We start from the raw sequence: 27,630 nt of genomic DNA, 5'->3' as shown, positions 1-27,630 counted from the left end.
CATCTGCAGTTCCTTCCCACACATTTAGTAGCGTCCGTGTTGGTTGTCACTAATCTTCAGAGGGGGCTTAAGTCTTCAAAACCCCCGTCTCGCGGTGAGGGGTGGCCATATCCCAACATCAGGCCTGGCTCACACCCTGCAGGGCCGAGAACCAGCCCGGGGGAAGGGACAACCACCGAGCAAGGCCCCTGCTCGCCCAGGAGCGTGGTTGGAGGGAGTCGGTGACTTTGTGGGTGGTGGGTGTAGGGAATGAGCTGCCAGAGGAGGTAGTTGAGGCAGGTACTATAACAATATTTGAAGGACGCGTAGACAGGTACATGGATAGGAAAGGTTTAGAGGGATGTGGATCAAATGTGGGCAGATGGGGCATCTTGGTGGGCTTGGATGAGTTGGGCTGAAGGGCCTGTTTTCTGTGCTTAGTTTAGAGATACAGCGCGGAAACAGGCCCTTTCGGCCCACCGGGTCCGCGCCGCCCAGCGATCCCCGCACACTAACACTGTCCTACACACACTAGGGACATTTTTTACATTTGCCCAGCCAATTAACCTACATACCTGTACGTCTTTGGAGTGTGGGAGGAAACCGAAGATCTCGGAGAAAACCCACGCAGGTCACGGGGAGAACGGACAAACTCCGTACAGACAAGCACCCGTAGTCGGGATCGAACCTGGGTCTCCGGCGCTGCATTCGCTGTAAGGCAGAAACTCTACCGCTGTGTCACTGTGTATGACTCTATGTCTCTATGACTCTCTTTACGTTTGGCATATTTGAACGGTTTGGGCAATATGCAAAACAAAACTTTTAGAGACATAGAGTGATAGTGTGGAAACAGGCCCTTCGGCCCAACTTGTCCACACCGGCCAACATGTCCCAGCTGCACTAGTCCCACCTGCCCGCGTTTGGTCCATATCCCTCCAAACCTGTCCTATCCATGTACCTGTCTAACTGTTTCTTAAACGTTGGGTAGGCCCTGCCTCAACTACCTCCTCTGGCAGCTTAGTTCCATATACCCAACACCCTCTATATGAAAAAGTTACCCCTCGGATTCCGATTAAATCTTTTCCCCTTCCCCTTAACCTATGTCCTCTTCACCTTAAACCTATGTCCTCTTCACCTTAAACCTATGTCCTCTTCACCTTAAACCTATGTCCTCTGGTTCCCCCTCAATTCACCTAGTCAGGGCAAGAGACTCTGAGCATCTACCCGATCTCTTCCTCTCAGGATTTTATACACAAAGCTTGTCACTGTACCTCGGTACACATGACAATAATAAACCTAAAGCTAAATTAATAGTATGGAGCAGAGTTATGGATACCTTGTCCCATTCCTTCCCTCCTGAGATGCTGCCCGACCTGCTGAGTTACTCCAGCATTTTGTGAATAAATACCTTCGATTTGCACCAGCATCTGCAGTTATTTTGTGGAATCTGTGGAATTCTCTGCCTCAGAAGGCAGTGGAGACCAATTCTCTGAATGCATTCAAGAGAGAGCTAGATAGAGGTCTTAAGGATAGCGGAGTCAGGGGGTATGGGGAGAAGGCAGGAATGGGGTACAGATTGAGAATGATCAGCCATGATCACATTGAATGGTGGTGCTGGCTCGAAGGGCTGAATGGCCTCCTCCTGCACCTATTGTCTCTTGTCTATTTTCTTATACTAACTGTGAAGGTCAATGTGCCTTAATGAAGCCTAAAATGTCTGTCTTATGTTAATAGAAGGGTCAGAATTGGCAGAACGTTGCAGTGCGTTTCACCAATTAAGGACCAAGGCATCTGGTACATTTACCTGACAGAGGCAGCTGGAAGTGGCATCACAAGTCTCTTGCACATTCGCCAGCATTGCAGCACATCATGAATCTAGTTATTAGTTGACAGTTTCAGCAAAACGTCCATTTGTCCAGCGCCGTTCATGTCACCAAATGAACGATGGCGGGTCAAGTCTCCGTGACACGCCGCTTACGCCGCCTGGCAGATGTCACGGTCATCAGACCACGTGCAGCAAGGGTCCCGCAAGCATCCGTGAGACCGTGTCGAAACTGGCAATTGCACAAGCTGGTCCACAAAAAGGCACAAAGTGCCGGAGTAACTCAGCGGGTCAGACAGCGTCTCTGGAGAACATGGATAGGATACGATGCAATACGATACCGTAGAACTTTCTTTATCCCAGGAGGGGAATTGTTCTGCCGACACAAGATACACAAGATACATGAAACATGAAACTCAAGTGAAGAGTGGAAAGGATTGGGGATGTGCAAAGATTGGGGGGGGGGGGGGGGTCAGTCTACCCCACGACAGAAGGGGGAAGAGTTGTACAGTTTGATAGCCACGGGGAAGAAGGATCTCCTGTGGCGTTCTGTGGTGCATCTTGGTGGGACCAGTCTGTTGCTGAAGGTGCTCCTCAGGTTGACCTGTGTGTCATGGAGGGGGTGGGCTACATTGTCTAGGATGCTCCGCAGTTTGAGGAGCATCCTCCCCTCCAAGACCACCTCCCAAGGCAGGTGACCTTTCATGTCGGGACCCTTTTCTCGAACTGAAGCGTCACCTGCCCATTGTTCCCCAGAGCAGCTGCCTGATCTTGCCGAGTTAATCCAGCACTTTGCGTCCCTTTGTGTATTAGCCGACATCTGCAGTTCCTTGTTTATACGTAGACGTCTTCAGCAATTGAGGCAGTGAGAGACTTTCAGATCATGACCCTTCCTCAGACTGATGAGAGTCGGGAGGGGGGGTCGGGGGGGAGGAAACGAAACAAGAAGACAGGAAGAGATGAACACAGGCAAGGGGGTTGGGATGAATTGATAGGCAAATGGTTGTGGACAAAGGCCAGAGATGAGATAAATTGTGTGAGACAAAAGGATTGAGGAGACAGCACAGTGGCGCAGCGGTAGAGTTGCTGCCTTACGGCACCAAAGACCCGCGTTCCATCCCGACCGCAGGCGCTGTCTGTGTGGAGTTTGTACGTTCTCCCTGTGCCCACGTGGGTTCCTCCGGGTGCTCCGGCTTCCTCCCACATCATTTTTTTTCCTTCATATTTCATATTTCAGATACAGCGGTAGAATTAGGCCATTCGGCCCATCAAGTTACTCCGCCATTCAAACACGGCTGATCTATCTCTCCCTCCTAGCCCCAAAGACGTGCAGATTTGTAGGTTAATTGGCTTCCACAAATTGATCCCAGTGTGTAGGATGCAAAAACTGGGATAACATGGAACGAGTGTAAATGGGTGATCATTGGTTGGCATGGACCCAGTGGGCCGAAGGGCCTGATACCATGCTGGGTCTCTAAACTAAACTGAACTAAACTCAACGAAGTTGCGAATTGTGAAGCTAGAGGAAGGAATGTAGGGGGAGGGGAGACACTTGGAAGAAGGGGAAGGGTGGGGGGGGGGTGAGTGTTATACGATCTTGTGTAGTATCACTGCCAAAGAATCATAGAGTCAAACAACATGGAAACAAGCTCGTAGGACCAACTTGCCCACACCAAACAAGATGCCCCATCTACACTAGTCCCATCTGCCTACAATTGGCCCATATCCCTCTAAACCTGTCCTATCTATAGACCTGTCTAAATGTTTCTTCAACGTTGTAATAATCCCTGCCTCAACTACCTCCTCTGGCAGCTCGTTCCATACACCCACCACCGTTTGTGTAAAAAAGTTACCCCTCAGATTCCTATTAAATCTTTCCCCCCTCACCATAAACCTACGTCCTTTGGATCTCGATTCCAATACTCTGGGTAAAGACGACTCTGTGCGTCTACCTGATCTATTCCCCTCGTGATCTTGTGCACCTCTATAAAATCTCCCTTTGAGGTCATTACAGATAATACTGAGGTTTCAAAACAGTCGCGTTGTTCTACATCTGCAGTAAACCTACTGTGGAAAGCAATCCAACACTTAAAGCTTGGCTTCACATCAAAGCTAAATCAAGTTAGTCATCTACGCTGGATGGTACAAATGGTAACATGCTTATAAATAATTTATTTCACATAACGATTCTCCCCACTAAGGGAATGTTTCACCTCTGAAGGTCTTTTAATAATTTTAAAGGCTATATTTCAGCTAAAGTTTTCTCCGTTCTCCCCCCTCTTAAATCAGGGAATAATTTGGGGGAATAATTGGTTGGCAGACTTACACTGAAAGTTTAGCAGCATTGTACCGGGACAAATTCAGGCTGCTTCACAAAGCCAGATCCAGAGCCAGCAACATTATGGGGGACCCCTACCACCCCAGCAACGGACTGTTCCAGCTGCTACGGTCAGGAAAACGCCTCCGCTGTCACGCTGTGAAAACAGAGAGGATGAGACGGAGTTTCTTCCCACAGGCCATCCTGTTAACTCTCATATCACCAGGGAATAATTTAATTTACTTTTATATTAATTTATTTTTTGTGTTAAATTTTTTTTTCTCTATTCTGTTTTGTAGTTTTAGCACAATCCGCAGGCGTGGCCACTTTCATTTCACTGCACATCTTGTATATGTATGTGACAAATAAATTTGACTTGACTTGAGTTGAGTTGAAAGTGGGAAGATTGAAGTAGCAACAAGGAGCTGTCGAGCGGGATGAATTATTCATTGGAGAAGAATAAGGGGTAGGCCATTTAGAACTGAGATGAGGAAAATCTTTTTCAGTCAGAGAGTTGTGAATCTGTGGAATTCTCTGCCTCAGAAGGCAGTGGAGGCCAATTCTCTGAATGCATTCAAGAGAGAGCTAGATAGAGCTCTTAAGGATAACGGAGTCAGGGAGTATGGGGAGAAGGCAGGAACGGGGTACTGATTGAGAATGATCAGCCATGATCACATTGAATAGCGGTGCTGGCTCGAAGGGCCGAATGGCCTCCTCCTGTACCTATTGTCTATTGTCTATTAAACCGTGCATAGGTAGCCCTGAACTCTGCGGTGGAGTTGCTGCCTCACAGCGCCAGAGACCCGTGTTCATCCTGACCACGGGAGTTTGTACGATCTCCCCGTGACCGCGTGGGTTTTCTCCAGGTTCTCCGGTTTCCTCCCACACTCCAAAGGCACGCAGGTTTGTAGGTTAACAGGCTTTGGTTACATTTTAAATTTGTCTGGAGTGTGTAGGATAGTGCTAGTATACGCAGTGATCGCTGGTCGGCACCGACTCAGTGGGCTGAGGGGATTTTCTGTGTGCTGTATCTCTAAAATCTAAAGGGTTGGGTTCAGTTCAGTCACGTACAAGGCGAAGAGGTGAACAAAAACGCTGATGGCCAAGGATCCACAATGGTCCGTTGATGGCCGTGGAGGAGATGATAACGAGGTGGTACGAACAGTGAAACTAGCAGGATGACTAGTGTGGGGGAGGGACGGAAAGAAAAGGAGTTCAAGGGTTACTTGATATTTGTCAAATCAGTATTCAAACGGCTGGGTTGTAAGCTGCCCAGGTGAAATATGAGGAGCTGTTCCTCCAATTTGCGTGTGGCCTCAGTCGGTATGTCTTTGGAGCGTGGGAGGAAACCGAAGCAGTCGGAGAAACCCCAAGGGGTCACAGGGAGACCGTACAAACTCTGTACAGGCAGCACCTGTAGTCAGGATCTGGCGCTGTAAGGCAGCAACTCTACCACCGTGCCACTGTTAGAGTTAGTTAGCTTAGCTTATTGTCACGTGTTACCGAGCGACAGTGAAAAGCTTTTGTTGCGTGCTAACCAGTAAGTGGAAAGACAATACATGATTACAATCGAGCCATTTACAGTGCAGATACATGGTAAGGGAATGACGTTAGTCGTAAGGTAAAGCCAGCAAAGTCCATTCAAGGGCAGGCACAAAATGCTGGAGTAACTCAGCGGGACAGGCAGCATCTCTGGAGAGAAGGAATGGGTGACTTTTCGGGTCGAGACCCTTCTTCAGGCTGGTGTCAGGGGAGAGGGAAGTGTAAAGGTGTGAAAACAGGACAAAGGGAATGGAGCTCAAGAAAAATGTAGAATAGATCATTATTAGTTGGGGGAAAGTAACAACAAAGCAAACGGAGATAAAATGTGTTCGGGGACAGTCAGACTGGTCGGAGAACTGGGAAAGGGGAGGGATGGAGAGGGAGGGAAAGCAAGGGTTATTTGAAGTTAAAGAAGTCAATGTGCATACTGCTGGGGTGTCAGCTGCCCAAGTGAAATATGAGGGGTGCTGATCAAGGATAGTCCGAGGGTCACCAACGAGGCAGATAGTAGTTCAGGACCGCTCTCTGGTTGTGGTAGTATAAGTCCAAAGACGTACAGGTATGTAGGTTAATTGGCTGGGTAAATGTAAAAATTGTCCCTAGTGGGTGTAGGATAGTGTTAATGTATGGGGATCACTGGGCGGCACGGACTTGGAGGGCCGAAAAGGCCTGTTTCCGGCTGTATATATATGATATGATATGATGATATGATGATGATAAGAAAATAACTGCAGATGCTGGTACAAATCGAAGGTATTTATTCACAAAATGCTGGAGTAACTCAGCAGGTCAGGCAGCATCTCGGGAGAGAAGGAATGGGCGACGTTTCGGGTCGAGACCCTTCTTCAGACTTCTGGTTGTGGTAGGATGATTCAGGTAATAGCTGGGAAGAAACTGTCCCTGAATCCGGAGGTGTGCGTTTTCACACTTCTGTACCTTTTGCCCGATGGGAGAGGTATTGAAGTGTGAAAATGCACACCTCCAGATTCAGGGACACTGTGCTGCCACTGACAATCACCTGTTAGTGATTACAGCAGGGGTGCTGCTTCTAGATATAGCAGAGGGGCCAGAATTCATCGCCTGCCTGTAACCATTACCACATATCCAGCACGATTACTATTGAAGTGCTGTCTGATTGTGTATATCTTACACTCTAACCAGCAATAGCCCATGGGAATATCCAACTTGCTTTGAGGAGGTCAGCTGTCTTTGGTGGCTGTTTGATCAGACAACCACAAGAGGAATAAATAAAACCTATTGCAGAATGGAGTCAGTCTGTGAGTGGGCTAACACCTAAAAAGGCTAACCTCAAGGCTAACCTCAAGTACCTAACAAGGCCAAGCTCAGTCATGAGCTGCCAAAGTACAGACTTCATGTTACCTGCCCCACCAGAGGGGAGAGGACACTCCCCTTCACTCCACTGCTACACTTCAATCAAGAACGCAAATCGCTCTGTTCCCCGGCCGGCTCTGGGTCTCTCCGGTCATTGTTTAGTTCACCATATTCCGACCTAAAGGCAGAAACTAAAATCTGCTAAACCTGTGGTCAGAACAGTATAGGCTTGTATACACTGGAATTTAGAAGGATGAGAGGGGATCTTATCGAAACGTATATGATTGGACACGTTAGAGGCAGGAAACATGTTCCCAATGTTGGGGGAGTCCAGAAACAGGGGCCACAGTTTAAGAATAAGGGGTAGGCCATTTAAAACGGAGATGAGGAAAAACTTTTTCACAGACAGTTGTAAATCTGTGGAATTCTCTGCCTCAGAAGGCAGTGGAGGCCAATTCTCTGAATGCATTCAAGAGAGAGCTAGATAGAGCTCTTAAGGATAGCGAAGTCAGGGGGTATGGGGAGAAGGCAGGAACGGGGTACTGATTGAGAATGATCAGCCATGATCACATTGAATGGCGGTGCTGGCTCGAAGGGCCGAATGGCCTCCTCCTGCAACTAATGTCTATTGTCTAACAACGAAAAGGTGGACGAGCGAGGGCATTGAAAAACTGCCATCCAGCTTTGACTGCACTGATCGGATTGTGTTCAGGGGAGCAACCACGAGCCTCGATGAGTACACGGACGCTGCGACATCCTATGTCAGCTTTTGCGAGGACAGTTGCATTCCCACTAAGACCCGGATCTGGTTCAACAACGACAAGCCCTGGTTCACAGCAGAACTCAGGCAGCTCCACCAGTCAAAAGATGAGGCCTACAGGAGCGGGGATACAGACCCCTACAGGCAGGCCAACGTACAAGCTGAGAAGAGGAATCGGAGCTGCCAAGGAAAGGTACTCTTGAGAAACTGAGGGGCAAGTTCTCAGCGAATGACCCTTCTTCAGTTTGGAAGGGCTTGCAAGAAATCGCCAGGTACAAGAGGAAAACCCCACGCTCCTTGGACAATATATAAGAAAACAACTGCAGATGCAGGTACAAATCGAAGGTATTTATTCACAAAATGCTGGAGTAACTCAGCGGGTCAGGCAGCATCTCAGGAGAGAAGGAATGGGTGACGTTTCGGGTCGAGACCCTTCTTCAGACTGATGTCAGGGGGGCGGGACAAAGGAAGGATATTGGTGGAGACTGGAAGATAGAGGGAGATCTGGGAAGGGGGAGGGGAAGAGAGGGACAGAGGAACTATCTAAAGTTGGAGAAGTCAATGTTCATACCGCTGGGCTGCAAGCTGCCCAGGCGAAATATGAGGTGCTGTTCCTCCAATTTCCGGTGGGACTCACTGTGACACTGGAGGAGGCCCATGACAGAAAGGTCAGACTGGGAGTGGGAGGGGGAGTTGAAGTGCTCAGCCACCGGGAGATCAGGTTGGTTAAGGCGGACCGAGCGCAGGTGTTGAGCGAAGCGATCGCCGAGCCTGCGTTTGGTTTCGCCGACGTAAATAAGTTGACATCTGGAGCAGCGGATGCAATAGATGAGGTTGGAGGAGGTGCAGGTGAACCTCTGCCCTTCTTCAGACTGATGTCAGGGGGGGCGGGACAAAGGAAGGATATAGGTGGAGACAGGAAGATAGAGGGCTCCTTGGACAATCGTCAGCTGACCAACGACCTGAACGAGTTCTACTGCAGGTTCGAGAGACAGAAACATAACCCCCCCAATCACCACTTCACACGTACTCACAGCCTGACTGCAGTCTGCACAGACTGGGCCCTCGTGCACTACACACCCCCTCTTTGCTGCCCAACGTCAGTCTGGCCACTTCTCCATCTCCAACAACAGAAATTGCGGAGGCGGAGAGGCTATTCAGGAGACAGAAAAGCCGGAAATCTCCAGGACCGGACAATGTTTCCCCCTCTCCCCTCAAGCTCTGTGCCGAACAACTGGCACCGGCCTACACAGACATTTTCAACCAGTCCCTGCAAACCTGCACTGTCCCTGCCTGCTTCAAGGTCTCCACTATTGTCCCTGTACCCAAACAGACAAGGATCACTGGTCTTAATGACTGCAGGCCTGTCGCACTGACCTCTGTAGTCATGAAGACCTTTGAAAGACGTGTGCTGGCCCAGCTGAAAAGCCCCCTGCTGGACTCCCTGCAGTTTGCATACAGGGCCAATAGATCGGTGGATGACGCAGTCAACCTAGGCCTGCACTTCATCCTCCAGCACCTAGACCACAAGGGGACCTATGCCAGGATTCTGTTTGCGGACTTCAGCTCTGCATTTAACACCATTGTGCCAGAGCTACTACACTACAAACTCTCCCAGCTGACTGTGCCTGAACCCCTCTGTCAGTGGATCATCAACTTCCTGACGGACAGGAAGCAGCATGGGAGGCTGGGAAAGCACATCTCGGACCCGCAGACCCTCAGCATAGGAGCACCGCAAGGCTGCGTACTCTCCCCTCTCCTTTACTCTCTCTACACCAACGACTGCACCTCCACGGACTCCTCTGTCAAGCTCCTCAAGTTTGCGGATGACACTACCCTGATTGGACTGATCCAGGATGGGGAGGAATCTGCCTATAGAGGGGAAGTGACACAGCTGGCGTCCTGGTGCCATCGCAACAACCTGGAGCTCAATGCTCTCAAGACAGTGGAACTAATTGTAGACTTTCGACGAGATCTCCCCCTCCCCCCACTCACCATCAACAACACCACAGTCCCATCTGTGGAGTCATTTAAGTTCCTTGGAACCATCATCTCCAGGGACCTTAAATGGGGGGCCACCATCGAGTCCACAGTCAAAAAGGCCCGATTAAAGTCTAAAAGTGTTCAATGAAGTACGTTAAATCAAATGCAATAGGTAGAGCAAGGGGAAAGATAGTGTAAAAAAGAGTTCTCAGCATTGTGGAGCACCAGCTGCAGAGACAATGTCCAATGTCTACAATGGGGTAGGGGTGAATTGGGCAGAATGGCCTTAAGTCAACCCTTATCCACCTATCTTCATCCCAGTGAGACTGAGATGCGAGAGTTACCTGCTTTGGGAATCAAGTTCTTCGTTGAACACTTTTAGTAACGAAAGGATGTGTTGGAAGGAACTGCAGATGCTGGTTTAATCTGAAGATAGACACAAAATGGTGGAGTAACCTAGCGGGCAGGCAGCATCTCTGGAGGGAAGGAATGGGTGACGTTTCGGGTTGAGACGAATCTGGGGAAGTGTCCCGACCCTGAAGCGTTACCCAGTCCTTCTCCCCAGGGATGCCGCCTGAGTGACTCCAGCTTTTTGTGTCCGTAACGAAAGGTTAATGATTAGAGGCATGAGGACATCCGGTTAGCTGGTTAGCCCGAGGCAGAATTCAGAGCTTACAGAATGTCCCAACGAGCACCAGGGCGGAGCCGTCCAAAAGAGGACCCGGTGGCTCAGGATGGGCCCATGGTGGGTGCTGGAGGTCGCACGAGGACGTGCCGCTGAGAACAGGAGGGACCCAGCGTAGTGGGGCCGCTGAGAACAGGAGGGACCCAGCGTAGTGGGGCCGCTGAGAACAGGAGGGACCCAGCGTAGTGGGGCCGCTGAGAACAGGAGGGACCCAGCGTAGTGGGGCCGCTGAGAACAGGAGGGACCCTGCGTAGTGGGGCCGCTGAGAACAGGAGGGACCCAGCGTAGTGGGGCCGCTGAGAAAAGGAGGGAGCCAGCACCGAGAACAACGAGGGACCATTGGGACCACGTTGAACACTGTAACTTTGTCAGCACCCTGTATGTGGCGACTCTTTGCACACTTTGCACAGGGTATACAAAACAAAAATCTGTGACGTGCCACGTGTGATAATAAAGTCACATTCATCATTCATTCATTCATGTGGCACGGTAGCGCAGCGGTAGAGTTGCTGCTTTACAGCGAATGCAGCGCCGGAGACTCAGGTTCGATCCTGTCTACGGGTGCTGCACTGTAAGGAGTTTGTACGTTCTCCCCGTGACCTGCGTGGGTTTTCTCCGAGATCTTCGGTTTCCTCCCACACTCCAAAAACGTACAGGTATGTAGGTTAATTGGCTGGGTAAATGTAAAAATTGTCCCTAGTGGGTGTAGGATAGTGTTAATGTACGGGGATCGCTGGGCGGCGCGGACTTGGAGGGCCGAAAAGGCCTGTTTCCGGCTGTATATATATGATATGATATGATATGTGTTGGCCCTGCTCAGATGGGCTAATGGTGGTGATTCACTCTGGACATTGGACTCACTGTGGACATTGGACTTTGTCTGTGAAACTGTTGCGCTCCAACGCTGAGGAACTATCCTCTGCATTCTGTCCCTGCCCCCGTTTCCACAGCAGAGGTGAAACGTGTAGGCGGTTGCATTTGTTCACATGCTGATGTGTCGACCAGGAGAATGAAAGGCTTTGGAATTGGCTGCAGTTCAACGGAATGTGATTCTCCTACCCACACAGTACAAGCAATGTCTGTTCGAGCGAGACACCTTTATTTAAGCAATTTGGTTTCAATTATCTTTAAGCAATGCAACAGTTTTTCCCCTTTGAAGTATAATATCATCTACTTCCTTGGCTACTATTTAAACCATTGGCTTTGATAATTATTGGATCCCGTCTCAACCACAGGCATCCTTTTCAACCGATGTATAACACCACTGACTTGTATTTACATACTGTTATTAATTCGAACAGCCTTTTTAAATTGAACAGCCTTCGGGTAAATCCCAAACAGTGGTTCCTGTAGTTTTCACTGAGAGGCAATGGAATTGACATAGTAACCATCTTAGGCAACTAATTCACTTAGAAATGGCCCCAGAGGCAGTTGAGTCAGACAGTTAGAGACAGAATTATTTTCTATGTATTAGTTCAGTTTTAGTTTTAGAAGTACAGTGTGGAACAGGCCCTTTGGCCCATCGAGTCTGTGCCGACCAGCGACCACCCATACACTATTCTATCCTACAATACAATACAATACAATATATACAATACAATACAATATATCTTTATTGTCATTGTACCCAGGGGTACAACGAGATTGGGAATGCGCCTCCCATACGATGCAATAATTTAAGTAATTAACAGCAACCCAACGAAACGAAACAATTGTAACAGTTTTTAGACAGGGTAAAGTGCAAGTTGATCTATGCGTTGTGGCCATCCGGCTCAGCAGGACCGGTTCATAGCAGCTATGGCCCTGAGGATGAAGCTGTTCCTGAGTCTGGAGGTGCGGGCGTAGAAGGCCTTGTATCGTCTGCCCGATGGAAGGAGTTCGAACAGACTGTTGCAGGGGTGTGAAGAGTCTTTGTGGATGCTGGTGGCTTTTCTGAGGCATCGTGTGTTGTAGATGACCTCCAAGTCTGGTAGCTGTGTTCCGATGGCCCTCTGAGCTCTATGGACTACCCGCTGTAGAGCTTTCCTTTCTGCCTCCGTGCAGCTGAGGTACCACACAGGGATGCCATGTGTTAGGATGCTCTCTATGGTGCAGCGGTAGAAGGTCGTCAGCAGCTGTTGGGGTAGACCAGACTTTTTCAGTGTTCTTAAGTAGAACAGTCATTGTTGTGCCTTCTTGACCAGCGCAGCGGTGTTAGTGGACCATGTTAGGTCCTCCGAAATGTGAGTGCCCAGAAACTTGAAGCTGGACACTCTCTCCACACTGTCCCCATTGATAGAGATCGGGGCATATTCCCCGTTATGTGACCTACGGAAGTTGATGATCAGCTCCTTGGTCTTGGTGGTATTTAGGGACTTGGGGGCAATTTTACAGAAGACAGTAAGTCTACAAACCTGCGGTATTTTGGTCTTCTGCCTCCTTTTGAACCATCATCTAAATCCAAGGCACCATCGTTTCTACAACCAAACTCAAACCTTCAGACTGTACGTTGGGGCTACAGCGCGGAAGCAGGCCCATCGTCCCACCGAGTCCATGCCGACCAGCGATCACTAGCACTAGCACTATACTACACACCAGGGACACTTTACAGAAGCCAATTAACCTACAAAACAAGAGGAGTTGAGTATAGGAGCAAAGAGGTCCTTCTGCAGTTGTACAGGGCCCTAGTGAGACCGCACCTGGAGTACTGTGTGCAGTTTTGGTCTCCAAATTTGAGGAAGGATATTCTTGCTATTGAGGGCGTGCAGCGTAGGTTTACAAGGTTAATTCCCGGAATGGCGGGACTGTCGTATGTTGAAAGACTGGAGTGACTAGGCTTGTATACACTGGAATTTAGAAGGATGAGAGGAGATCTTATCGAAACGTATAAGATTATTAAGGGGTTGGACACGTTAGAGGCAGGAAACATGTTCCCAATGTTGGGGGAGTCCAGAACCAGGGGCCACAGTTTAGGAATAAGGGGTAGGCCATTCAGAGCTGAGATGAGGAAAAACTTTTTCAGTCAGAGAGTTGTGAATCTGTGGAATTCTCTGCCTCAGAAGGCAGTGGAGGCCAATTCTCTGAATGCATTCTAGAGAGAGCTGGATAGAGCTCTTAAGGATAGCGGAGTCAGGGGGTATGGGGAGAAGGCAGGAACGGGGTACTGATTGAGAATGATCAGCCATGATCACATTGAATGGCGGTGCATTGTCGAAGGGCCGAATGGCCTCCTCCTGCACCTATTGTCTACTGACCAGTGATCCCTGCACAATAGTATTATCCTACACACACGAGAGTTTTTTTGCTGAAGCCAATTAGCCTATGAACCTGCACGTCTTTGGAGTGTGGGAGGAAACCGGCGCTCCTGGAGAAAACCCACGCAGGTCATGAGGAGAATGCACAAACTCAGTGCAGACAGCACCAGTAGTCAGGATCGAACCTGGATCTGTGGTGCTGTGAGGCAGCAACTCTACTGCGCCACTGTGTCGTAAAAGATGGTTTGGCGGGACACCACGCCAACAAAAATGTTTCCGTGTAGCTCGGTACATGTAGGTTTATAATAACCCTAAAGCTAAACTGTGCCACAGTTGGCAAACACATCAGATATTATGCTCTGTGTGGGATTCACAGGCTCGAAGGGCCGAATTGCCTCCTCCTGCACCTATTGTCTATTGACTATTGTCTAAAACTGCCCGCCTTTGGGATGAGGTAGGAAACCGGAGCACCCGGAGAAAACCCACGCGGTCACAGTGAGAACGTACAAACTCCGTATAGGTCAGCGATCAGGATCACTTGGTCAGGGGTCGAACGCGGGTCTACTGGCGCTGTAAGGCAGCACGGCGCCGCCCACTCTAATCGAATCTCCCATTTAATTTGAGTGGAGCTCGCACCCAGGGAACAGGGAAGAGCATGTCATCAAGCTGCCAAAGTGGTGGGACTTGATAGTTGTACATTGACCAGATGAAGTTGTCATATCTCTTGTGAGAAGTCATTCAAATATGAAAAACTGTTCAACATAAAACCGCCTCAGTGGGGTATTATTCTGCAATGAAAGAGGTTGAAGCTGGTGCAGAATTGTGGAATAAACTCGACCAAGTGGACCCGTTGGGCCCAAACCTCTCCTGCATTGGTGCAGCACCCTCTCCTCCCCTCCCTCCCCCTCCCCTCCCCCCCACCCCATCCCTCAACCCCCCTTATCCTCCCCCCTCCCCTCTCTCCCTCCCCTCCCCCTCCCTCCCTAGGAGATAGATTTAAACTTAAAAATGTGAATAACTTTAGAAATATAACGCAGATTTCAATGAAACTTCTTCCATTAGCACCAAAAGGACGACGGTGAGTAAGGTGGGCCTAAAATTGTCGCGCTATCGTGCACCGTGTTGGCTGTAGTTCAGGAACAAACAAACAAACAAACGAGAGTTTTAGTATATAGATGTCTACATGCACACTTGTATATAACCTGTAGATATTACTCTGATTGGAGGAAGAGCACCTCATATTTTGCTTGGGCAGCTTACACCCCAGCAGTATGAACATTGATTTCTCTAACTTCAAGTAACCCTTCTTCCCCCCCCCCCCTTCTCTCCCCGTCCCTCCCCCACCCTCATTGCCGTACTAGTTTCACTGTCGTCCTGTTGAGTTTCACTGTCTGCATGACTCGCTATCACCAAGCCCACAGCCAACAATGGACCATTGTGGGCTCCGCCTTTCCTTGATCATCGTTACTTTTGGCATATCTTTCATTCATTTGTTCTATGTTCCTTCTGTGTCTCTCGTTTCCCTCTCCCCTGACTCTCAGTCTGAAGAAGAGTCTCGACCCGAAACGTCACCTATTCCTTCTCTCCAGAGATGCTGCCTGACCCACTGAGTGACTCCAGCACTTTGTGTCGATCTCCGACTATTATTCTGATAAGCAGCCCAATACACTGTGTTACAGTTTTAGATTAGAACTAATTTATTCCATTAACGCTGGCAGGGTGCAGGCAACCGTGACTTTACAAATTGTTTGCTTTTATATGTTACAAACAGAATGAGAAATATTCTCTTTAAAGACAATGCAGCAAATCCCTACGAGATGACCAATTTGCCAAATTTTTAAAATAAAATAATTCAATTACCTAAAAGCATTTGAACAATGACGAAGATGAAATAAACTGTCATTAAGTTTATAATTATCGAGCTATTACCAAATTTATGGCATCAAAACAATAGTGAAAATGTTCATTTAAATGGCGCATTAAACTTTGAATACCATTTTACAGATCAGTGATCAGATTACACATGGGTGTGGAGCCAAAAAGAGAGATATTAAGAGGGGCTGGCTACAAGCCGAGATGAAAAGTGTTTTAAAACATTCAGTAGGTTTGGGGACGATTGGTTTGGTCAGGGAATGATTAATTCCTGAACTCTGATCATGACTAATCTGTTGAATATGTCTCGCGGTGGCGCGGCGGGTAGAGCCGCTGCCTCACGGCGCCAGAGACCCGGGTTCCATCCTGACCTGGGGAGCTGTCTGTGCGTGTGGAGTTTGTGCACATTCTCCCTGTGACTGCGTGGGTTTCGTCCGGGTGCTCCGGTTTCCTCCCACACTCCAAAGGACGTGCGGGTCCGTTGGTTAATCGGCCCTATGTAAATTGCCCCCTAGTGTGTAGGGACTGGATGAGAACGTGGGATAGCATGGAAATAGTGAGAGTGGCCGATGGCTGGTTGGCATGGAACCACCTCCTCCGGCAGCTCGATCCATACACCCACCACCCTTTGTGTAAAAAGAGTTGCCCCTCAGCTTCCTATTAAATCTTTCCCCCTCACCTTCAACCTATGTGCTCTGGTTCTTCATTCCCCTACTCTGAGGCTTAACCTTGTGGACCGAATGGCCTGCTTCTGTGCTGTCCATTGCTGGGGAGGTGTGCGCCCCATTTTAAAGGGCAGGGAGGGGTTATCTGTCCGCGTGGGGGTTTAGTTTAGTTTAGAGATACAGCACAGAAACAGGCCCACCGAATCCGCACCGACCAGTGATCCCGCACATTAACACTATCCTACGCACACTAGGGACAATTTACAATGATACCACGTGTACAAACCAGGTTTGATCCTGACTAGAGCCGTTGTCTGTACGGAGTTTGTTCGTTCTCCCTGTGACCGCGTGGGTTTTCTCCGGGTGCTCTGGTTTCCTTCCACGCTCCAAAGAGGCGCATGCGGGTTTGTAGGTTAATTGGCCTCTGTAACTTAACCGACAAACCTGTACGCCTCTGGAGTGTGGGAGGAAACCGAAGATCTCGGAGAAAACACATGCCGGTCACGGGGAGAATGTGCAAACTCCGTACTTAATTCTAGCCTTAGAGGGAGTACAGAGAAGGTTCACCAGATTGATCCCTGGGATGGCAGGACTTTCATATGAAGAAAGACTGGATAGACTAGGCTTATACTCGCTGGAATTTAGAAGATTGAGGGGGGATCTTATAGAAACATATAAAATTCTTAAGGGGTTGGAGAGGTTAGATGCGGGAAGATTGTTCCCGATGTTGGGGAAGTCCAGAACCAGGGGTCACAGTTTAAGGATAAGGGGGAAGTCTTTTAGGACCGAGATGAGAAAACATTTTTTCACACGGAGTGGTGAATCTGTGGAATTCTCTGCCACAGAAGGTAGTTGAGGCCAGTTCATTGGCTATATTTAAGAGGGAGTTAGATGTGGCCCTTGTGGCTAAAGGGATCAGGGGGTATGGAGAGAAGGCAGGTACGGGATACTGAGTTGGATGATCAGCCATGATCATATTGAATGGCGGTACAGGCTCGAAGGGCCAAATGGCCTACACCTGCACCTATTTTCTATGTACGGACAGCATCCGTAGTCGGGATTAGACCCGGGTCTCCGGCGCTGCAAGCGCTGTACGGCAGCAACTCTACCGCTGCGCCGCCCGTGTGCGCCCGGTCGGCTTGGGGTCTCTGTGATCCACCTGGTGACCTTCTGCTCTCTCCCTGCCCTCTTCCATCAGAGTCAAGCAATGAGAATTGTGCGGACCATCGGACAGGCCTTCGAGGTGTGCCACAAGCTAAGCCTCCTGCACACGGAGGAGACCGCGCCCAGAGAGGAGGAGGAGGAGGAGAGTGAGGAGAGCGTTGAGGACAACAGCGTCTCAGGTTTGTGTTCACTATGTTCCATTGGCGGGCTTTGTTTTTTTCCCACGTTTATTTTTTCAGAGATACACCGCCCCTTCGGCCCACTGAGACCGTGCCGACCAGCGATCGCCCGCACACTAGTTCTATCCTAGGGGCAATTCACAGAGGCCAATTAACCTGCACGCACCTCGTTGGAGTGTGGAAGGAAACCGTAGCACCCGGTGAAAACACACGCGGTCGCAGGGAGAACGAACAAACTCCAGAGAGACAACGGCTCTAGTCAGGATCAAGCCCGGGTCTCCGGCACTGTGAGGTTGTGCCGCCACTCGACCACTGCGACGTTGTGCCGCCCGTTTCTTGAGCAAAGCACAAAGTGCTGGCGTAGCTCAGCAGGTCAGGCAGCATCGCTGGAGGGAATGGACAGGTGACATTTTGGGTCGGGACCCTTCTTCAGTCCAATTGTAGTAGGGTCGGGTGGGGGCATGAAAGCTGGAAAAGGGAGGTGGTGGCAGCACAAAGCTTGGCAAGTGATTGCTGGGAGAAAAACATGCAAACTCCACACAGGCAGCACCCGAGGCCAAGACCGAACCCAGGTCTCTCGCTCTGTAACAGAGCAACTCTACCGCTGCGCCGCTGTGCCGCCCAAATTGTTAATTGAATATGGGTTTGGAGGCAAATTACTGGTTGAAATGCAAAAAAATGTAGGGAGATCCGATCTCGGTTGTGCCCAAAAGATGCCTCAAAGTCTTTAGAAGTCGAAGATCTCATACATGTCAGGAAAAAGAGACAAAGTGCTGGAGTAATTCAGCGAGGCAGGCAACATCTCTGGAGAGCATGGAGCATGAATAGGTGATGTTTCGGATTGGGAACTTTCTTCCCGACCTAAAAGGGGCCTAACCATGTTCTCCGGAGATGCTGAGTTGCTCCAGAGGAGGAACCCGAAGATCTCAGCGATAACCCACGCGGTCACGGGGAGAACGTACAAACTCCGTACAGACAGCACCCGTAGTCGGGACCCAACCTGGTATGCGCTGTAAGACAGCAACACTACCGCCGCGCCACCTGGCCCAATGGCCTAATTCTGTTCCTATGTCTTATGATCTCATGAATGGAAATTAAGCCTAGCATTTTGCCAAAGTCGATTTTAACACGACGATTTAGTCATTTGGAATCAAGATTGTGGGCACGGCAGTTTGTTGTCTTATTGTAATAAGATCCGTCACTGGTAAATGGCCCAGTATAACATGTACAGTATACTTAAACAGGTGATTAATGCTGCAGTTTCTACCTGCTCAGAAGCTTATCAATCTTTTTCATCTGAACAAACAGACTAATACCTGCTCTTTACCCAGTGCTGGGCGCCTGCCAGTGTAAATATCCTACTTCAGTTGTTATAAATGGACCTATTACTATTAACACCAAACACCATTAACTGAGTAAAGTTATAATGATTCGCCTCAGTGAGCCTGCAGAACATTGTCGTGTGGACCAGCCCCATGGCAAGGAAAAGCACCAGTGATTTCATAAGTTCACAAGTCATAGGAGCAGAATGAAACCATTCGGCCCATCAAGTCTACTCCGCCATTCAATCATGGCTGATCTATCCCTCTCAACCCCATTCTCCTGCCTTCTCCCCATAGCCTTGACATCCACATTAATCAAGCATCTATTAATCTCCGCTTTAAAAATACCCATTGCCTTCTTTGGCAATGAATTCCATAGGTTCACCACCCTCTGACTAAATAAATTCCTCTTGGTCTCCTTTCGTTCGGTTTGGTTACCGCGAAGGTAGAGTAGGGCCTACCATCTTGACCCGAAACATCACCTATCTAGGTTCTACAGCAATGCTGCCTGACCCGCTGAGTCACTCCAGCACTTTGTGTCTTTTTTAGCAGACCAGTGACTGCAGTTCCTTTTATATCTACATTTATCATTCGGCTTGTTCGGGCAGGAAATCAGACAGGGTGGCTACGCAATAACAAAATGAACAGTGGATTGCACAGCGGTAGAGTTGCTGCCTTACAGCGCCAGTGACCCGGGTTCGATCCTGACTACTGTCAGTATGTGTAGTTTGTACGTCCTACCCGTGGCCTGCGTGGGTTTTCTCCGGGTGCTCCAGTTTCCTCCTGCACTCCAAACACGCACAGGTTTGTTGGCTAATTGGCTTGGTAAAATTGCAAATTGCTTCGAGTGTGTATGATAGTGCACGGGGTGATCGCTAGTCGGCACGGACTTAGTGGGCCGAAGGGCCTGTTTCCGTGCTGTATTTCTAAACTAAACTAATGTGGAGAGGAAAGGTTTAGAGGGATACTAGACCAAGTGGACCCGTTGGGCCCAAACCTCTCCTGCATTGGTGCAGCATCCTGTCCTCCCTCCCTCCCCTCTCTCCTCAACCCTCCCCCCTCTCCCTTCTCCCCCACTCCCCCCTCCCTCCCTCCTCCCCTCCCCCCCCCCTCCTTTTAAACCTTAAAATGTGAATATCTAAAAATATAACACCGATTTCAATAAAACTACTTGCATGATCACTAAAGGGACAATGGTGAGTAAGGTGGGCCTAAAATTGTCGCGTTATCGTGTACCGTTTTGGCTGAAGGTCAGACACAAAGAAGATAACAAACGAGAGTTTTAGTATATAGATGGGCCAAATGCAGGCAAATGGGACCTGCAGAGATGGGCCATCTTGGTTGGCATGGATGAGTTGGGCCAAAGGGCCTGTTTCCATGCTCTATGACTCTATGGCTCTAAATAAACATCAAGGCTATTTTCAACGTCCGACTGCAGAAGTTAAGTTTTCAGTTTAGAGATTAGGCGAGGAAAGAGGTTCCTCGGCCCATCGAGTCCACACTGACCAGTGATCCCCGCACATTAGCACTATCCTACACACTAAGGTCGATTTACAATTTTACGAAGCCAATTCACCTACAAGCCTGCACGTCTTTGGAGTGTGGGAGGAAAATGGATCACCCGGAGAAAACCCGCGCGGTCACGGGGAGAACGTGCAAACTCCGTACAGAAAAAGACACGTAGTCAGGATGGAACCCGGGTCTCTGGCGCTGTGAGGCAGCAGCTCCACCTGCTGCACTGCCGTGCTGTGTCTTTTAGATGTGGTCCATCTTGTCCGCAGTGGAAAGATCAGCTCCCTACATTTTTATATTTCAGCAAGTTATTTGCCTCCAAACCTATTTTCACTCTTCAGTTGAAGATAGACGCAAAGTTTTGGAGTAACTCAGCGGGTCAGGCAGCATCTCTGGAGAGAAAGAATAGATGACATTTCGTGTTTGGAACCCTTCTTCAGACCGGAAACGTCACCTGTCCTTTTTTCCCAGAGATGCTGCCTGACCCGCCGAGTTACTCCAGCACTTTGTGTCTATCTTCAGTATAAACCAGCATCTGCAGTTCCTTCCGACACATTCTGTTCTTCAGTTGATCTAAATCTCTGCAATGTTGACAGTGATGAATTCTTTGCTGTTTAATCTTGAAACCAGCTCCGCACCAGGCTGGGACGGAGAGGGAAGGTTCCGAAGAGACGGACATTGATGCGGTCGACCCTCCCCTGCACGACGGCACAGGGGGTGACTTTAGCCGCGGTGTGACGGACTTGGACGCGGTCCGAAGCGAAGCGGACCTTCACAAGGCCTACAAGGTAAACCCCTCCAGTAGCTTTTCCCACGTTCAGGCAGGCTGGCTCTGTTGACAGCCGGATCCATAGCAACCACTTTCCCCTGTGGATGAACTGTCGTGCTGCTAATCCTCTTTTAATGCTTTTGCTGCCAGTTCCAAGGGGTATGTGTTCTTCTCCTTGTTGACAAAACCACAAGCATGTCTAAACCAGTTAATTTGCTACATTTACAGAGTGGCTGATGCCTCACGACAAGCCGGCAGCATTCGATGGATGTTCCTGCATGGTGTTGGGCCTAGTCTCCACGCAGAAGCCTGGCAGTGTTAGTTCATTAGTTCCCAGCTCGGCCTAAGCTAGCAGAAACCAGGGCAAAGCAAACCTTTACCAGGGTAAAGTCTTCAAGGCACAGATAGACACAAAGTTCTGGAGTAACTCAGTAGGTCAGGCAGCATCTCAGGAGAGAAGGAATGGGTGACGTTTCGGGTCGAGACCCTTCTTCAGTCTGAAGAAGGGCCTCGACCCGAAACGTCACCCATTCCTTCTCTCCTGAGATGCTGCCTGACCTGCTGAGTTACTCCAGCATTTTGTGAAATAAATACTTTCGATTTGTACCAGCATCTGCAGTTATTTTCTTACAACACTTGTTGGGTTGTTGATAGTTACTTCAGCACTTTACTCAAAATTGTTTGCTCGAAGTTCAAGCATCTGGGGTTGCACGGTGGCAGAGCAATAGAGCTACTGCCTCACAGCGCCAATGACCCGGGTTTGATCCTGACTACGGGCGCCGTCTGAACGGAGTTTGTACGTTCGCCCCGTGACCTGCGTGGGTTTTCTCCGAGTTCTTCGGTTTCCTCCCACACTCCAAAGACGTACAGGTTTGTAGGTTAATTGGCAAGGTATAAATGTCAATTGTCCCTAGCGTGTGTAGGATAGTGTAAAGGTGTGGGGATCACTGGTTAGTGTGGACTCGGTATACGCTCTGTGAATCTAAAACTAAAAATTAAAATTAAAAATCTGCAATTTCATAAATTCATGTGTCACAGGAGCTGAATTAGGCCATTCAGCCCATCAAGTCTACTCTGCCATTCAATCGTGGCTGATCTGTCTTTTCCTCTCAACACCATTCTCCTGCCTTCTCCCCATAACCTTTGAGTTAGGAAGAAGACTGAAAAGCTGGATTTTTAGGGTGGTTACCTCTGGATTGCTTCCAGTACCTCATGCTGGTGAGGGCAGGAACAGGGATATAGGGGATCTGAATGTGTGGCTGAGGGGCTGGTACAGGGAGCAGGGATTTAGATTTCTAGACCACTGGGATCTCTTCTGGGGTAGGGGTGACCTTTACAAAAGGGACTGGTTACACTAACTGGTGGGGGACCAACATTCTGGCAGGCAGGTTTACCAGTGCTACACGGGTGGGTTTAAACTAAATAGCGGGGGGGAAGAGAGTACAGGAAATGTTACAAAAGACTCCCGAATTATTGGGAAGGAAAGTTCAAGAAGAGATAAGAGAGTAAGGTCAGGGGCAATAGTGACCGGTGTGAGAGGGGAGGTGAATACCGAATTAAAGTGTTATATATGAATGCGCAAAGTATAAGAAATAAAGTGGATGAGCTTGAGGCTCAGTTAGACATTGACAAGTATGATGTTGTGGGAATTACAGAGACATGGCTACAAGAGGACCAGGGATGGGAACTGAACATTCAGGGGTACACAACATATCGAAAAGACAGACAGGTGGGCAGAGGGGGTGGGGTCGCTCTGTTGGTAAGGAATGAAATTCAGTTCCTTGCGAGGGGTGGCATAGAATCAGGAGATGTAGAATCAGTATGGATAGAACTGAGGAATTGTAAGGGTAAAAAGACCCTAATGGGAGTTATCTACAGGCCCCCAAACAGTAGTCTGGATATAGGGTGCAAGTTGCATCAGGAGTTAAAATTGGCATGTCGCAAATGTAATGCTACGGTGGTTATGGGAGATTTCAACATGCAGGTAGAATGGGAAAATCAGGTTGGTAATGGACCCCAGGAAGGGGAGTCTGTAGAGTGCCTCCGAGATGGATTCTTAGAGCAGCTTGTACTGGAGCCTACCAGGGAGAAGGCAATTCTGGATTTAGTATTGTGTAATGAACCTGATTTGATAAGGGGGTAGAGTATTGTCATGGATAGAAAATTGGTTGGCAGACAGGAAACAAAGAGTAGGGATTAACGATTCCCTTTCAGAATGGAAGGCAGTGACTAGTGGGGTGCCGCAAGGCACGGTGCTGGGACCGCAGCTATTTACAATATACATTAATGATTTAGATGAAAGAATTAAAAGTAACATTAGCAAATGTGCAGATGATACAAAGCTGGGTGGCAGTGTGAGCTATGAAGAGGATGCTATGAGGCTGCAGGGTGACTTGGATAGGTTGGGTGAGTGGGCAGATGCATGGCAGATGCAGTATAATGTGGATAAATGTGAGGTTATCCACTTTGGTGGCAAGAACAGGAAGGCAGATTATTATCTGAATGGTGTCAGGTTAGGAAAAGGGGAAGAACAACGAGACCTGGGTGTCCTTGTACATCAATCACTGAAAGTAAGCATGCAGGTACAGCAGGCAGTGAAGAAAGCCAATGGCATGTTGGCCTTCATAATGAGAGGAATTGAGTATAGGAGCAAAGAAGTCCTTCTGCAGTTGTACAGGGCCCTGGTGAGACCACACCTGGAGTACTGTGTGCAGTTTTGATCTCCAAATTTGAGGAAGGACGTTCTTGCCATAGAGGGAGTGCAGCGTTGGTTCACGAGGTTAATTCCTGGGATGGCGGGACTGTCATATATTGAAAAAATGGAGCGACTGGGCTTGTATACACTGGAATTTAGAAGGATGAGAGGGGATCTTATTGAAACATATAAGATTATTAAGGGGTTGGACACACTAGGGGCAGGAAACATGTTCCCGATGTTGGGGGAGTCTAGAACCAGGGGTCACAGTTTAAGAATAAGGGGTAGACCATTGAGAACGGAGATGAGGAAGAACTTTTTCACCCAGAGAGTTGTGAAGCTGTGGAATTCTCTGCCTCAGAAGGCAGTGGAGGCCGATTCTGTGGATGGTTTCGAGTTAGATAGAGCTCTTCAAGATAGCGGAGTCAAGGGATATGGGGAGAAAGCAGGAACGGGGTACCGATTGTGGATGGTCAGCCATGATCACAGTGAATGGCAGTGCTGGTGCGAAGGGCCAAATGGCCTCCTCCTGCGCCTATTGTCTATTGCCCGTTATAAAGGTACGTCCTTTTATTCTGAGGCAACATCCTCTCCACAACCAGTCTATACAGGCTAACTATTCGGTAAGTTTCAATGAATTTGCTGTAGTTTAGTTTAGTAATACAGCACTAATAACAGGCCGTTTGGCCCACTGAGTCCATGCCGACCAGCAATCCCCATACACTAACACTATCCCTCACACTAGGGACCATTTACAATCTTTACCGAAGCCAATTAACCTACAAACCTGCACGTCTTTGGAATGTGGGAGGAAACCAAAGCACCCGGGGAAAACCCACGAGGTCACAGGGAGAATGCACAAACTCCGTACAGACAGCACCGGTAGTTGGGATCGAACCCGGGTCTCTGACACTGTAAGGCAACAACTCTACCATTGTGCCACCGTGCCTCATCATTCTAAACTGCAGCGCGTACAGGCCCAGTGCTGTCAAACGCTCATCATATTTTAACCCAATCATCCTGGGGGATATTCTCGTTGATTCGTAAAATGGAGTTCCCTGTGTCTCCATTTTATTTTGTTTCCATTTGGATTTAAACAGGGGGCCTCCTCTTTGCGGGCGGCACGGTTCAATCCTGACTATGGGCGCTGTCTGTACGGAGTTTGCACGTTCTCCCCCTGACCTGCGTGGATTTTACCTGCGATCTCCGGTTTCCCCCCACACTCCAAAGACGAACAGGTTTGTAGGCTAATTGGCTATGGTAAAATTGTAAATTGTCCCTAGTGTGTGTAGGGTAGTGCAGGGCCGGATTAAGCTAGCCTGTAGCTAGGATTAAGGGCCTGTAGCTGGGGTTGCCAACTTCCTCACTCCCAAATACGGGACAAGGTGCCGTCACCGCCCCGCGCCCCATGTGACCTCACCCAGCCAACAGCCACTTGCTCCCGCTCCATCAATAGCGGCCGCCCGGGCCGGGAGGCGGGTTGCTATGCAACCTCCGTTAGGCATCGCCCGGGCCTACACTGTCGGGAGGTAGACACAAAAATGCTGGAGTAACTCAGCAGATCAGGCAGCATCTCGGGAGAGAAGGAACGGGTGACGTTTCGGGTTGAGAACCTTCCGAAGGGTCTCGACCCGAAACGTCACCCATCTTCTGCTGGATCTCCATGAGGCAAGGACTTCACCATGGACGACGAGGGCAACGGAAGTATCCACAAACTGAAGGAGAAGGCGGAGAAGAGGAAGGGGCGAGGATTTGGCTCTGAGGAAGGCGCTTGATCTACGCAGCGAGAAGACTACGACTCCGTGGGGCAAGAGGGCGACGAGCCGGGCCCTCAACACTCGGTGGTTCCTGTTTGTGACCGGGGTCCACGGGGAAGCCACCGAGGAGGAAGGACAGCCACGACAAGTTTGCCAAGTACAGTGAGATCAAGAACCTGCACCTCAGCCTGGCTACCTCAAAGGCCACGCTCTGGTGGAGTACGAGGCCTGGGCCACACGGAGGCGCTGGCGGCCATGGAGGGTTTGGCCCGGCAGCCCATCAGCGTCAGGGGGCCCCCTAGGGGCAAGAGGCGGAGTGGCCGCAGGAGCGTCACTATGCCAGGACGGAGTGTGGAGCGACCGGTGGGATGGAGCGGCCCGCACAGCGCCGGCGACCGAGACGCCCGCAGATCGCCGTGCCCAAAGTGAGCCGTGCGTTACAGGGGCCGTTTAATCTCAGTCAGGACTGTCGTGGGGCTGGGGAGAGGGTGGGGAGGGAAGGGGAAGGTTGGCTTGTGCAAAACAACACTCAGAAATATAAAGTATTTTAGTTCAAAAAAAAATCTTCAGTCTGAAGAAGGGTCTCGACCCGAAACGTCACCCATTCCTTCTCCCCTGAGATGCTGCCTGACCTGCTGAGTTACTCCAGCATTTTGTGAATAAATACCTTCGATTTTAACCAGCATCTGCAGTTTTTTTTTCCCACAGCGCCCCCCGGGGCTAATACGGGACAATTTAAAGTTAAATTTGAACGAAATTATTTATTCGTATCATGTGTAGGAAAATAACTGCAGATGCTGGTACAAATCGAAGGTATTTATTCACAAAATGCTGGAGTAACTCAGCAGGTCAGGCAGCATCTCGGAGAGAGGGAATTCGTATCATGTTATTAATGATGTCCGTAATGATTATGTAGCATGCAGCTCCCCTAACGTGTAAACAACAGGGTTGCCAGATCGTGAGATACCGATTTCACCAGACAGCTTGCCAGCATTGAGTGTGGGCCGCTCGAAAATGCAGGGCCCAATGCATATGCTACTTTTGCTACTAGGTTGATCCGGCACTGGGGTAGTGTAAGAAAATAACTGCAGATGCTGGTACAAATCGAAGGTATTTATTCACAAAATGCTGGAGTAACTCAGCAGGTCAGGCAGCATCTCAGGAGAGAAGGAATGGGTGACGTTTCGGGTCGAGACCCTTCTTCAGACTGATGTCAGGGGGGTGGGACAAAGGAAGGATATAGGTGGAGACAGGAAGATAGAGGGAGAACGGGGAAGGGGAGGGGAAGAGAGGGACAGAGGAACTATCTAAAGTTGGAGAAGTCAATGTTCATACCGCTGGGCTGCAAGCTGCCCAGGCGAAATATGAGGTGCTGTTCCTCCAATTTCCGGTGGGACTCACTGTGGCACTGGAGGAGGCCCATGACAGAAAGGTCAGACTGGGAGTGGGAGGGGGAGTTGAAGTGCTCGGCCACCGGGAGATCAGGTTGGTTAAGGCGGACCGAGCGCAGGTGTTGAGCGAAGCGATCGCCGAGCCTGCGTTTGGTTTCGCCGATGTAAATAAGTTGACATATGGAGCAGCGGATGCAATAGATGAGGTTGGAGGAGGTGCAGGTGAACCTCTGTCTCACCCGGCACTGGGGTAGTGTCAGTGTGCGGGGATCGCAGGTCGGCGTGGACTCGGTGGGCCGAAGGGCCTATTTCCGAGCTGTATCCCTGAACTGAACTAAACTAAATCTTGCAGTAACATGAGGAAACCATTAACAGCTTAATGTTTGCCAGCAACCTCCTGCAGCGTTATCTGATCAATCCAGGTTGTGTGGAGAGGCAAGCAGTGAATTGATTCCTGGGAGCAGTGATCTGAAGTGTAAGATTTCTTACTGCCGTCCAGTGCGCACATTACAGCCCTGTCACCATCCCACACAGCTCACTTTCTCTCCCGCAGCACCCATGGATTGAAACATGAAATCCCTGCCTCTCACAAGGCAGCCATCAATATGTGTCACCTCCCCCTTGAATGCAAGAGGTAAATGAAAAAGCCCA

The 27,630-nt window shown here is 49.4% G+C and overlaps 1 protein-coding gene across 2 annotated transcripts in view; it reads left to right on the top strand.

Annotated features, from left to right (window-relative positions):
- Positions 1-27,630, top strand: part of nos1apa (nitric oxide synthase 1 (neuronal) adaptor protein a) — a 293,742-nt gene that overhangs the window by 216,634 nt on the left and 49,478 nt on the right. For both annotated transcript variants that reach the window (XM_078407763.1, XM_078407764.1), the window contains exons 7-8: positions 17,389-17,533; positions 20,998-21,155. In XM_078407763.1, coding sequence (XP_078263889.1) covers positions 17,389-17,533; positions 20,998-21,155 — 303 coding nt within the window. The remainder of the gene's footprint in view (positions 1-17,388; positions 17,534-20,997; positions 21,156-27,630) is intronic.

The sequence above is a fragment of the Rhinoraja longicauda genome, chromosome 11 (assembly GCF_053455715.1).
Source record: "Rhinoraja longicauda isolate Sanriku21f chromosome 11, sRhiLon1.1, whole genome shotgun sequence".
NCBI lineage: Eukaryota > Metazoa > Chordata > Chondrichthyes > Rajiformes > Arhynchobatidae > Rhinoraja > Rhinoraja longicauda.
The sequence above is the reverse complement of the archived record's forward strand: the minus strand, read 5'-3'. Positions and strand labels throughout refer to the sequence as shown.